Source organism: Lissotriton vulgaris, chromosome 5 (genome assembly GCF_964263255.1).
Source record: "Lissotriton vulgaris chromosome 5, aLisVul1.2, whole genome shotgun sequence".
NCBI classification, from domain to species: Eukaryota; Metazoa; Chordata; class Amphibia; order Caudata; family Salamandridae; genus Lissotriton; species Lissotriton vulgaris.
In genome coordinates, this window is record NC_141693.1 from 1,830,691,512 (window position 1) to 1,830,704,808 (window position 13,297).

At 47.4% G+C, this 13,297-nt stretch overlaps 1 protein-coding gene across 2 annotated transcripts in view; it reads left to right on the forward strand.

Annotated features, from left to right (window-relative positions):
- Window positions 1–13,297, forward strand: part of COPZ2 (coat protein complex I subunit zeta 2) — a 96,619-nt gene that overhangs the window by 19,950 nt on the left and 63,372 nt on the right. For both annotated transcript variants that reach the window (XR_015296074.1, XM_086924286.1), the window contains exon 2: window positions 8,799–8,867. Coding sequence is in view for 1 of the 2 variants with exons in the window: in XM_086924286.1 (XP_086780412.1) it covers window positions 8,799–8,867 (69 nt within the window). In the remaining variant the exon portion in view is untranslated. The remainder of the gene's footprint in view (window positions 1–8,798; window positions 8,868–13,297) is intronic.

Sequence of the window (13,297 nt, forward strand, 5' to 3'; positions counted from 1 at the left end):
CCCTGGCGGGTGCCGCGGCCCAACGGGAAGGGGTCAGAACTTTTGCCATTTACCACGACCTGGGCTAGCGGCTGTTCATAAAGAAGCTTGACCCACGCAATAAAGTTAGGGCCAAAGCCAAACTTGGAGAGGGCCGCCCAGAGATAAGGCCATTCGATGGTATCAAAAGCCATCGTGGCGTCCAGGAAGGCCACCACCGCCGGCTCCGCGAGAGTTGTAGCTCTCGCGAGAACACCATGAAGCCTATGCAGGTTAAGGGCCGTGTTCCTATGCGGTATGAAGCCGGATTGATCCGGATGTATCAGGTCACAAATCACCGTCAACAGCCGATTGGCCAGGACTTTAGCTAGGATTTTAGGTTCTGCATTTAGCAATGAAATGGGGCGGTAGGAGGCACAGCAATCACGAGGCTTACCATCCTGATAGATGACCACTATAGTAGCCAGGCGCTGTTCAAGCGGAAGAACTCCTGCCTCGAACGCGTCCAGAAACATGGTGCGCAGATGGGCAGCCATCTTGTCCGGACGAAGTTTGTATAGCTCGATGGGTAAACCGTTGGGCCCCATCGCCTTTCCCGATCTCATAGATCGGATAGCAAGGGCGATCTCATCCACCGTAAAGGGAGCTTCCAGAGCCAGGACCTCTTCCTCCGAGACACAAGGAAGAGCTATATCACGCAACAGCAGGCGGGAATCAGCCTCATCACGGTCACTCACCTGGGTATAAACCTTCCGGAAATGATCAACAAAACAGTCAACAATCGCACCGGGATCAGACACACTTTCACCAGACTCGCGAACAATAACGGGCACAACGCGATTCGCTCTCTCAGCCTTATCCAGCCACGCCAGAAGCTTGCTAGCCTTGTCACCCACATCATATAGCCGGCCCAATTGATTCTCTCGCATCAACTTAGCAGCATCAGTAACACAAGCCCTATAGTCCGCCTGTTTCAGTTCCAAAGTATGAAATAGCGCAGGCGTGTCATCCCCACCCAGCTCACTCTCAAGCACTGTAATTTCAGTTTCGAGGGCCAGAATGGCCTTCCTCTTAGCCTTCCGTTCAGCAGCAATAAGAGTCAGTGCGGCTCCCCGAATGACCGTTTTAAAGGCCTCCCAGAGAACCGTAGGGGAAGTCACCAAACCCACATTTTCATCAAAGTAACAGTCGATAGCCTTCACCAAGTCTGAGCGGAGCCGGGGGTTCCGAAAGTGCCAGGGGGGAACCGGGGGAACTCTGTTACCAAAAGGACCACCCACAGATATCTTAAGCAGCAAGGGGGAATGGTCCGAGATACCCCGGGGAAGATGACGAACCTCCCGTACCAAGGATAGGGTGGAAGCCAGCACAAATAAATAGTCTATCCGAGAGAGGCTGCCATGCGTACCGGAGTGGAAGGTGTACTGCGTCTGGGTAGGGTGCAGCGAGCGCCACACATCCACCAGACCAAACGTTTCGGCCATTTCATTGAGCCACATCTGGGACTGAGGCAGAACTCTAGGGGGCAGTCGATCACATTCGCCTGACATCACGGAGTTAAAGTCCCCGCCCATGATCAACCGACCATCAGGGAGACCAAGAAGAGTCTTGCCAAGATCGGCGTATGTGGTGGCCTGCAGCCCCGGGGGAATATAAACAGCCACTAACACGATAGGCTTCCCCTCCCACCTCCCGGAGACAGCAGCATACCGTCCTCGACCATCCAAGACAACATCATCAATCTCAAGGGCCAGGGAGGATTTAACCATTATGCCCACTCCCCGGGACCCGGAGGTGAAACCAGCATGGGCGGCCAATCGGTAGCCCCGGCGGTCAAGGGCTTTACAGGCATTACCGATCAAGTGGGTTTCTTGAAGGAACACTACATCAGGGGCATGGCGCCTAATAAACTGCAAAACAATGCCACGTTTAATCCTGTCACCCAACCCGTTGACGTTCCAAGAAAGAACCTGCATCTCACCCCCCCCCATCCCAGGAAATACGACCCAACCCAACCCCCTCCCATAACCACAGATCCAGGATACTTGCAAATAGAAATGGACCATGAACAAAGAAAAACAACAAAGAACCAGGAACACAACCAAAGCCCCAAAAACCACCCCCCAACCAAGAACCCGTTACAACACCCCCCACCCTGCACCCCTGCTGACTAGAAAGCCACCCCAAACTGCAGTGTGCCTGTCGCCCCATCTGATCTACACAAAGAACCCCCTGAGGAGGAAGGGAGAAACCAGCCGTACCCGCACCACCACGGGCACAATCATAAAGCACACAATAGAAAGCACTCTGTAAAGTTCATAGTCTCGAATCGGACCACTGGGGGCCCACATTAAACCTGGGCCATCGCACCACCTTCCGCGCCGCCGGACACTCTCGGTGTCATCAGTCGGCAACGAGTCCAACCAGTCACTAGCACGATCAGGCTGTTCGAAAAAATAGGCTTGGTCTCTGAATTCAATCCGCAAGCGAGCAGGAAACAGCATTGCGTATTTCAGTCCCAGATCCCTTAAACGACGCTTCACTCCAAGGAACCCAGAACGTTGGCGTTGCACTTGGGGAGTAAAGTCAGGATAGATCGAGACAGAGTTATTATCGTATTTCAACGGGCCGTGTTTGCGAGCGGCCTGCAGGATAGCGTCTCTGTCCCAAAAATGGAACAGTCTAGCGATGATAGGCCTCTGAGGGCCCCCGGGCTTCACCTGATCACCTGGGAAGCGATAGGCACGCTCAACCGCAAAAAACTTGCTGAGACCTGCGGGAGCGAGTTTGGCGACAATGAGTTCCTCGACCAGTAAATCGATCGAGGAGGCACTATTGTCTTCCGGCACTCCAACCAAGCGTATGTTGTTCCGCCTGGCCCTATTATCATAGTCTTCCATCCGTTTGAGCAACAGGTCGTGTGAGGAACGCAAGTTTCCTATCTCGGATTGCGCCTCCGCCATGTCCGTCACCAAACTCGATGCCTTTAAGTCCAAAGCCTTGACCCTCTCGTTCGTTTTGGCCAAGTCTGCTCGAATTAGAGTAACACCCACCGCCACCGTGTCTATCTTGGACACGATGGCCTCGTATTGTTGACTCATATCGGCCTTGAGGCCTGAGATGGCGGCCAGCAGGTCTTGAAGGGACACTTCTGAAGAAGACGACATGTCAGTCTTCGGGTCTTCCAAACCACGACTGGCAGCGCCGGGGGAACCCCTCAGTTGGGTATAGCGCTCGATCATGTTGGACTGGATCGACCCCCCGCGAGTCATGGTCTTCCTGCGTTTCTCCGCCTCAGGTTTCGTAGCCATATTGTGTTCAGCGCCAGCCGGGGAGACCCGGGTGCTGCAGGTTGGTAGCAAGTCTCGAACCCCAAGAGTCCAGTTTCACGGAAGAATGCCACGGGTCCCCTTGCCGGCACCGAAAAAGAAAACGTTGGCAGTGAGAGCAGCAGACCAGGGTAGAGTAGCAGGTCCCAAGGAGTCCGAGATGTGAGGGCTGGAAACCGAAAGTGAAAGTGGCACTCCACCGGTGGGGCAAATGCCAGGCAGCCGTTGTTGTTGCATTACAGCTCGGCCATATTAGACAGTGGAGACCCCGGTCGCGTCGGGGGTTAGGCCAGAAAGTTGGAGACGGTGTAGAAATGGTCCCCAAGGTCCGATTCCGACCAAAAAAGGAACCACGGCATCAGTGAGAGTAGCTCATCAAAAGCCCGTCGAAGTGACCAGGATATCTGCAGAATAGATCAAGAAGGGCGGCGCGGGTCTCAGGAGCTCTCTGCTCACGCGACCATCTTGGATGCCCGCGTAGCTCCTCCCCCCAAGGGTACTCTTGAGTAAGGCCTACTAGTAAGCACTTCCTGGATGCGACCACCAGTGAATGGGGAATAACCCCAACCACATTGGAAGAAAGAGGGTTGGACAGGGATTTTCCAGATAAACCTTAGAGCTCCGATCTCAAGGGGAGTGTGGTGTTGCTTACAAATGGTATTGCTTCTTTAAAAGTGTAGACTTGGAAACAAAATACTTCTTTTCATTTTATAGTAGTAATAACTTTATTTGGTTACAGAAATATAACCATAAAAGTACATTATAAAAATACATAAATACAATAAACAGTATTTCATAAAAGCACAATAAAAACTCAGTACCATAAATAAAAATTATTATAATCCACACAGACAGAAGGCAATAGAAATTTGAGACAATGTTGTCCCAATTAGAACAACAGAACATTTCCATACAAGAATTAAACATTTAGAAAGTGGAATGCCACTGATAGATGATGTTACATGCCATATAAAAACAAGTATTTGACTGGACATTGATTTTATTGACATTACTGAGTGTAATTTATTTTATTTTTTTTAATTTTTTAAACCTTTATTGTGCATCAGAAAAATACAGTTACGGGCCCACAACCACATGGGCCGGCCTCGAAGCAATCAAGAGCACAAAAAGTGAGGATAGGTCAGTCCAGCAGTCCCAAACAACAAAATGCAAAAGTGTCCAGGGCATGGCATATGGAAAGAGGGACCGCCAGGTAGAGGAGGAATTAGGTTAATTTTATATTTTGTAGATAAGAAGGATCAGACGCAACAATTTATCAAAGCAGATGGCAGGCAACGAACCAGCAGATCAGCGACAGTACGAGAGAGAATAATTGAAAAAGCAGCAAAAAATAATATGTTTCAGGATAATACAACGAACTAACAGTACATGCTGGTAATCGCCCGCCCCACGGACCCAGCACTCCCACAACCACAATAAGAAAAGAAAGAGCAGCAAAAAGAATAGTCCGCGCTACCTCTAAACACCTGTCTGACCCAAAGAAAAAGGAAAAAGAAAGAGAAACCAAGAAGAGGAAAAATTTAAGGCCCATAGAAACTGAAACTAAACAAAATCCCCACCCCCAACCCCCCACCCTGCACGCGTGCGGAGGCTACGGCCTACCCCCCCCCCCCTAGCAGTGTGCCTGTCGCCCAGAAATAGAACCCGAAATTTAGAACAGAAAAGGGAAAGAAGAAAAGAAAGAAAAAGTAATGTAATTCACAGAAGACCGGAGGAGGGCCACAGAGATAAGACAAAACTACCATCACACATCACTCCGGCCGCCCGATCCCAGACCCCGCCACCAACACGATACCTATATTCAATGACCCCGGCAGTCCATCAAGATCCCAGCAGTACAAGAAAAACAGTCCGAACATAAGAGGAGACAACCTCAGCCTTGCCCCCTGCGATGCGAGGCAGTGACATAGTCCAGCCGCATGGTAAACATCCTGAGAGAGGCGAGCGAGCAAAGTGACCACCTCAGAGCGGGGGGGTGTCCATCAAAGTCCATCCGAAATACAGCCATGTAGATGACAATGGTACAGGAACCATCCGGCCAGGGCAGTGGCAGCAGCTGCGGAATAACGTAGGAGACGTCTCCAATAGACAACAAAGGAGTATCCAAACATGGCGTCCGTAGATAAGACCCCCTCCCCTGAAGCAGCACACAGACATCCGACCGCTGCGTTTCCATCACAGACAGCGTCTCAAGGGTTTTGGGATCACATACCTCCAACTCCTCGGGGCATACCTGGGCAAGTAGTCCACAAAAGTTAAACACAAGATGTGGCGCAGCGTCCCGCACTCGTGAATGCGTTCGGTCTGATAGAGGCACCACAGAGAGAACAGCATCTAGACGGTGCCCTAGGTCAAAGGCGTTGTTACGTAAAGCAGTTCGAAAGGTATACAGGGCTTCCAAAATGTCATCAGTCCGCACTGGTGCCTTAGGGGAGAATGATGTAGCAATTCCCTGTTGACGGGGCTCGGAAACTCGTGGCTGCTCACCAGACTGGATACCCACGTCTCTATCGCAAAGCTGAGCACCTCGCCGGTGCCCTGCATGGCATCGCCGGGCCGGGGGCACAAAGGGAGCAGAGACCATCGTACACTGTGCAGGTGTAAACAGAGCGTCAGCAGCGGCCGTGTCACCAGGAGCAGTCCGAGATCATGGGGAATAAGTTGCGGTTGCTCGGTCTTCAAGATGGCCCCCACCGCCTCACACCGCGAGGCAAGAGTCGAACAAAGGAATCCACAAGTCTGGGCGGTGATACATTGTTGCGATCACAGCCGGCGTGTCCCCCACGTAAAGAGGAGCAAAGCGAAGCAGGATAGTAAGTAGCAGAGAAAGTTCCAATTTAGCCGCTGCACTCCGTAGGTCGGCTCGGTCCCGTTTATTGCGTTGTTGCGGGTGAGGGCAGCCGATCCCGGGGAACAAAGACCCCTCAGCGCCGGGCAGCGTCCGGGAGAAGGCGAGAACGCTACACCGCTTCCACTGCAGGGAGCGCATAAAGAGACACACCATCGGAGTCGGGGTCCTCTCCCATGCCCGAAAATTAGCCTCAGGAGCAGGATGGATGCAAGGATAGGTGACGGGATGGGAGGAAAGCGGAAGGGTCGGCGGAGCCGAAGGATCAGGCGGCCATCATGGCTGCAGGCTAGGCTCCTCCTCCATACTGAGTGTACTTTGATTTAGGATTTGGGTTCACTAACCTGTGTCTACACTCCCCCGACACACCCCGCACTATCCAAGAGGGAGGATTTAACTGCTCATCCACTGCTACCACTGGGAGTTAAGTGCAGACCCATAGTAGGCCTCAACCACCATAGTTGTGCCAAGTAGTCCCTGCACACCCGTGGCCCTCTGAAGGGGGTTTGACACGGAGATATGTACGCATTTGTTGTACGTCTTCCTTTCACCTTCAGAAATCATCCACTTAAACTCATCCTTTCATGTCCACTACCACAGGGTTTTCCCCACTTGTCAAGATGCACAAGTATCTTATAAATGTCTGAAATAAGTTTCTTGTAATCCTTTCCGTAATTAGTAATTTTCTAAATCTAGTCAGATGCTTCGCTCTGTGGGGTTTAACTGAAGATTGCAGAGCCCTGTGACAAATCTGAAACTAGAATTATCATCTTGTCTCTGGCAGACCGAATTCCACTTAAGGGACGTGCAGGTTTTTTTGTTTATCTTACCACATCAGTCCCCGAATCTGTTACAACCCTGAGTTTTCCATTCACCAATGGGGTTTCATCCACACGTGGTATAAAGCTCGGTTTACCCTTTCTTGAGTAGAAGTAAAAGTAATAATGTAAATGCTAATCTATTAGCTACCTTCTTTCGCTCTGCCTTAGTAGCCCTGCTGACAGGAGAAGAATACTACCCAAGCTGCAGTCATTTCTCCAGCCATTGCACTTCCAAGACCCTTGACCATACAGTGGCCTGGTCTACAAGGCAGAACTACAGCTCAGAAGATTCCTTTGTCGCCCAGTTCATGCTGTTGGACTGCCTGCTAATATCAACAAAATTCTGAAGACCCAAACCAGCTTCCTTGGGGCCTTGCTTAGTAGCAGTCTTGCTAATCTAGGTCATTTCCGCGTCCATATAAAATCATCTAGTTCTCTCTATTTAATCAAAGGAGTTGTAAGCAGTAAAGCAGAGCCTGTAATAGTAATTCTTGAGAGTACCACCATCTTATCTACCTTCCAAACCACAAGTGACCCTGTCCTCCCATATACCATGCTTGTTGATCTTTCTGTAACTACGTCAATAATGGGTATAGCAGCTCTGCCTTATCTTTTATATTGGGAGTAATCAGACCCGGTAATTAGATTCCCAGTTTTCCCACTCATTGGACTGGGAAGCGATTCTTAAGGACTAGAAGTAGGCCCTGTTTCAAGAGATGTTCAGTGCCTGGGATTTCTAGAGGTTAAATTTGAACCTAGACACCCCAGACAGCGGCCGGAGAAAGCGTACAGGGTCAGACACTGAAATTAGAATATCCTGAGCATATTGTGAACGTTTTTAAGGGTTGCTACCTTTCTGCCTTTCCATGATGCCACCATTCCAGCAGACTCATTCTGCAGATGGCTCCAAGGTGAAGGGTGAAGTGGGACAGTTCTGCTTGGTATTTCAATATAGCGAAAAGAGAGGAAGAGCTACCACTGACTGTAGCAGAGACTCATGATATCTTATACCATGCTTATACCCTGCTATAACCCTTTCATGATATCTTGGACCAATACAAAATGTATCCAGTTTGTTCCAGTGGATGTGCCAGTTTTGAACACCTCCTCTGCATCGATTCTGAGTCAGAGCACATTCTGTGAATCCCCTGTACACTTTATAGCAGGCATCTCCAACAAGTAGCTTGTAGCTCTCCAGCTACCTGTAAGTAGCTCTCCTGTGTGCAGACCAGCCTACTAAATATGAAGCTTTCACTTTGTTCAATTAATATGTATTTATACTAAGATATGCATACCAAACTTGAAAGATGTCTATTCAAGATGAAAATTTGTGTATTTTTAGAACTAGTGAACTGATGTTTGGAGAGAAATGGTTGACTTCCTAAAATATATTTAAAGCTGATATTTGAGTGATAAATCATGCAACATTGTGGAGACATTACTACTATCGACTTGGTGCCAATGACATTGCACCCGTGGCTGCTATGTAACTCATAGAGGCATTCTACATTGATAAAGAATTTTGTTTGTTACTGCTGGCAACCGTACCTGATGCACTGAGGTGATAACTGCTGATAATCATGCATCTTGGTGGCCACTAATGTAATCTTGTTGGATGTGGTCTATATTATGACTCTAATAATATTAGTATCTTTGGACGATTGTTATTGACCATAAGTAGCTCTTGTTACAGAAAAGGTTGGAGACCTCTGCTTTGGAGGCGCACCTTTGGGACATAACTGTGTGATTTAGGTAGTGTTAAAGACTTACCCTAATAATACATGTCTGCTGCATTTACAGGAACCATCGCTCTACACTGTCAAAGCTGTCTTTATCCTGGACAACGATGGACATCGACTTTTGGCCAAGGTACAGTACAGAGTTGCAATACAATGCATGTAAGGCCTGGGGCATTGGAGAGATTGTGTGCTGAATACATAAGGGCACAGTAGACAAACCGCTTATTGCATAGGAGACGTATAGCACAGGTGGGACACTTTATGGCATATTCCACTTCTCCTCCTGGTTATGTACTCCCTTCCCCAGCATCAGTTATCTGTACAGTGCTCACCAGCTCTCCTTGCTTACATTCTGGTAAAATTCAACTCCAGTAAAAAAAAAAAAGAAAGTAAAGTGGAACACTACAAATAAATTGCCACTATGTGAAGGCTACTTAATATAAGGTACACAACCAGGAACTTACCAATAAAGAGTTTAGAAAGGGGTACAGCTGCAGCAACTCAATTGTACCATTATAAGGGGGAAACGTAGGACAGAGTATTGATGTATAGACACAGAGAGGATAGAAAATGAGGGGAGTGCACCCATATATATAAAATGACTTTGAACATCATTGGGAGACTAAACCAATATACAGTCAAATAAAGGGAATGGAACTGTGCAAACGGCGAAAACTAGAAAATTGTAAAACATCAGGAGACTGCATTATACTAGGTATTGATGTAACAGTAGGGTTATCTTTGTAAAGGCAAGGAGATGATACAACTCCAGGAGACTACAATTGAAATACTAAGACTAGGGTACAAGGTTAGGTGATTGTTCCATATGTAAAGGCATGGATACAGTAAAACACCGGAGTATCATTACTAAATTAAGGTTAGAATGAGGTAAAGCACCACTGGGCTGTACCATTGTTAGCAAGAAGAGGGCATAACACTATTCAGTTAAAACAGAAATAAGGAGTCAGTGGCAGAATGTGGTTGTGTAGCATTGGGTGAAGTGAGTATGCCAATGGTCTGATCAAACAGATTTGTGTTGCATTTACTTGTATTATTTAAATTGGTAATATGTAGAGCATGAATTGCAAGTGCTTTGGTGGCGCAATGGTTGGCATTTTTCCCAGCTGCACTTTACAGTTCTTTAATGTTTTTTAATAGAGCTGTGTTTATTTGTGCCTGAAAATATTCTATATACCAAATATGTGCCACTATGTTGCTTATCATTTATAGGTGTAATTTTACTTGTTTCTGTAAACCGTTTATATACTAATAAAAATAAATATTCTTGTGCTGCCAAAATAGGCCTATAAAGGAAACTGATAATAAAGAGATTTTTTTTCCTCTTGAATTTCTGCAAAGGACAAGACTGTTCATCCTAAACAAATTGTATAACACTAATCTGTACGAAGATGTGATGGCAGAAACATAATCCCCAATGAGACCTTCTCTTTTGAGTATTTTCTTTGAGTGACTCCTTAGAATTCCTCTTGCCTATTCTTGGTATTTAGTGTGGTTTTGAATTTGCAAGGTGTGCCTGAAAAAAGCTATCCATGGGTCTGCAGTTTTGTAGTTGAATAAGAGATTGTTTCTGCAGTCCCACCTGGGGATAGGTAGATGGCACATCTCTTTACCTATCTGTGTTTCTTGATATGGAGCTCAAGACTTCCAAGATGATGACCCAGTCCTTCCATAGGTCATTGTATCCGCGTAATTGTCAGCTACAACCTAGATATCTGGGATGAGATGGACTCGTATGTGGTCATCATTCCTGTACAAGATAGCCACTTAAACAAAAAATCCTTTTTACAACAATTGTGCTCATGACCGAAGAGTTTACTTCAGGACATGATGAATATCTCAATATATACATGACATGTGGAAAAGGACTATTTCAATGCAGAACATCAATCAAACCGTAGGGGCGCTTATACGGCCCATAAGTTAGAATTTATTGGTTACCCGCTATCCCTCCCACACTCAACATCATAATCCTCCCCCCCCCCCCCCCCCCTGAACTTTCTCTCTCAGTACCCCTGGGGATTTGCCAGGCAAGATATCCATTTAAAGCTTCATCATGGGAAAAGGCAGCACTTTCTCTAATATATCCGACAAGGACACGACAATGACAATATTTGTAAATGTCAGGATATATTGAACAGAAGACTTTATTTATACTTCTACTAACCACCATTCATCTTATCTCTGTGCTAACCCATAAGGTTTTTGTTGCTCTAGAGAGGTTCCAAAACTATAGCCATCTAAAAAATGTAAGCAGCCTCATTGTAACCGTAGAGTACACAGCCTTCACCGATGGGAGTGTGTCCCGTTTATCCCATCAGTTGCAATGTCCCTCAAAAGACCAACCCTCACCAAAGAGGGTATCCTAAACATAATGTAACCTATTTGTAAAGCACACAATTGTCCCAAGAAGTGTTTTGCTGCTAAATAACATGTTTATTGTTAACTAACTGAATGTAACACATTTTATCAGGTTCAGAAGAATGTTGAGTCTGCCCACTAGGATTCAATCCTGTGGCCGTAAGGTCAAACATAGATTTCTGGAGAGGAGGCATTAATCCAGTGAGGTAACAGATGTGGTTACTCCCTTACTTTGCCAAACATGTTATGTTATGTTATATTTAATTGATAGAGCGAGCAGCTACTCGAAAGTGTCCCGGCGCTTACTTCAGAAAAGAAAGAAATGCACAACAAATCTGGTTAAAAGAGCAACGTTTTTAGTTTCTTCTTGAACAGCAGTGGATCTTTTATGCCCCGCAAGGCCAGGGGCAACATATTACAGGCCAGACCTGCTCTGCGCACAAAGGAATTTCCACCAAGTCGCTGGCGCTTAAACTTCGGGGTCTGCATCAACAGCTGAGCAGAAGAGCGCAGCAGTCTCCCTGGTGTATAAAAGGCGAATCTCTTTTGCAAATAGATGGGACCTAGACCATAAAGAGCCCGATGAGCAATTTTCAGCATTTTACATTTGAGGCGAGATTCAACTGGGATCCAGTGCAGAGAATGCAATTGAGTCCGAACGCAATGCCTGGATGACAAACCCACAAGAAGTCTGCCCGCTGAGTTTTGCACCACTTGCAATTTCTTCACAAGGAAACCCGAGCAGCCGACCAAGAGGGCGTTGGCATAATCCAAACGGGACAAAAACAGTGCACAGACCACAGTTTCTCTGGCAGTGCTAGGTAAAAAGGGAAGAAACTTCCTCAAGCTTTTCAGCATGCCAAAACAAGTGCCGGACAGTTTCTTTACTTGCGTCACAAAGTTCAGATTTTCATTGAACCAGACGCCAAGATTTTTGGCGGCGCCTTTCCTCTCAGAAGGGCGAGGAAGCCAGGAGGCCAAAGCCTCTCTCTAAAATCTGATGGGAAAGAGACATACAGTAGCACCTCAGACTTCCCCTCGTTAAATTTAAGCTGTACATTTGCCAGCCAATGGAAGACTGAGGACAGGCAGTGTTGAGCTGACTCAACCAAGTCGTCCTCCTTGTTCCAAGTAAACAACAGCTGGGTGTCGTCAGCATATGCCATCACTTTAGCCCCCATTTACTCCGCAAGGTACACCAGCGGAGTCACGTAGATGTTAAAAAGGAGAGGGCTAAGTGATGACCCCTGTGGTACCCCAGTGGTGACAGGCGTAGACGCAGAGGCACTCTCAGGGAGCCTGACCTGCTGCCGTGGCCTTCCAAGAAGGAACTAATCTATTGCAAGGCCGTGCCAGAAATGGCTATTTCTAACAGGCGGTCGAGGAGCATGGCATGAGGCACAGTATCGAATGCTGCCGAGAGATCTAGCATAACAAACGCTGCTCTCCCCCCGGCATCCAAACACTCCCGGATTGCCTCTGTGACCTCTAACAATGCGGACTCCGTGCTATAAGAAGCACAGAAGCCAGATTGTGCCGGGTGGAGCTGACTTGCCCCCTCAACAAAGTTGGTGAGTTGAAAAGTAACCACCTTCTCGCATACTTTAGCCAAACTTGGCAGAAGTGAGATAGGGCGGTAGTTCTCAGGCACCAATGGGTCAAGTGACGGCTTCTTAATTAATGGGAGAATCAAAGCATGTTTCCATGCCTTAGGAACACACGCATCACACAGTGATTTGATGACCATAAGATTCACTTCTGTATTAATGGTGGCTGCCAAATCCGACAAGAGTCTGGCTGCACAAGGGTCGTTAGGTGAGCCGGACTTAAGGCCCTTAAGGATTCTGAGAGAGCTGGCAGAATCAACAGGCCTAAACTCAGAAAAGGTGGAGGCCGGTTCTGCCCTGATCATAGGCAGTGCCAACACCGCACCAGAATTCCTAGGAGAAATCGAGAACGACTCTTGGATACTAACTATTTTATCCCTAAAGAATGACGCCAAGGTGTTACACCAAGTTTCTGAGGCAGGTGTAGCAGCCACCTGGGCATTTGGGGGCAAAAAGCTCTGCACAATTGCAAAGATATCTTTGGGGATGTTGTTGGCCCGCTCAATGCGAGTGGCGTAGTGCTGGCCTTTGGCCTCTCCTATTGCCGCATAATAGAGATTTTGTTTAGCTCTAA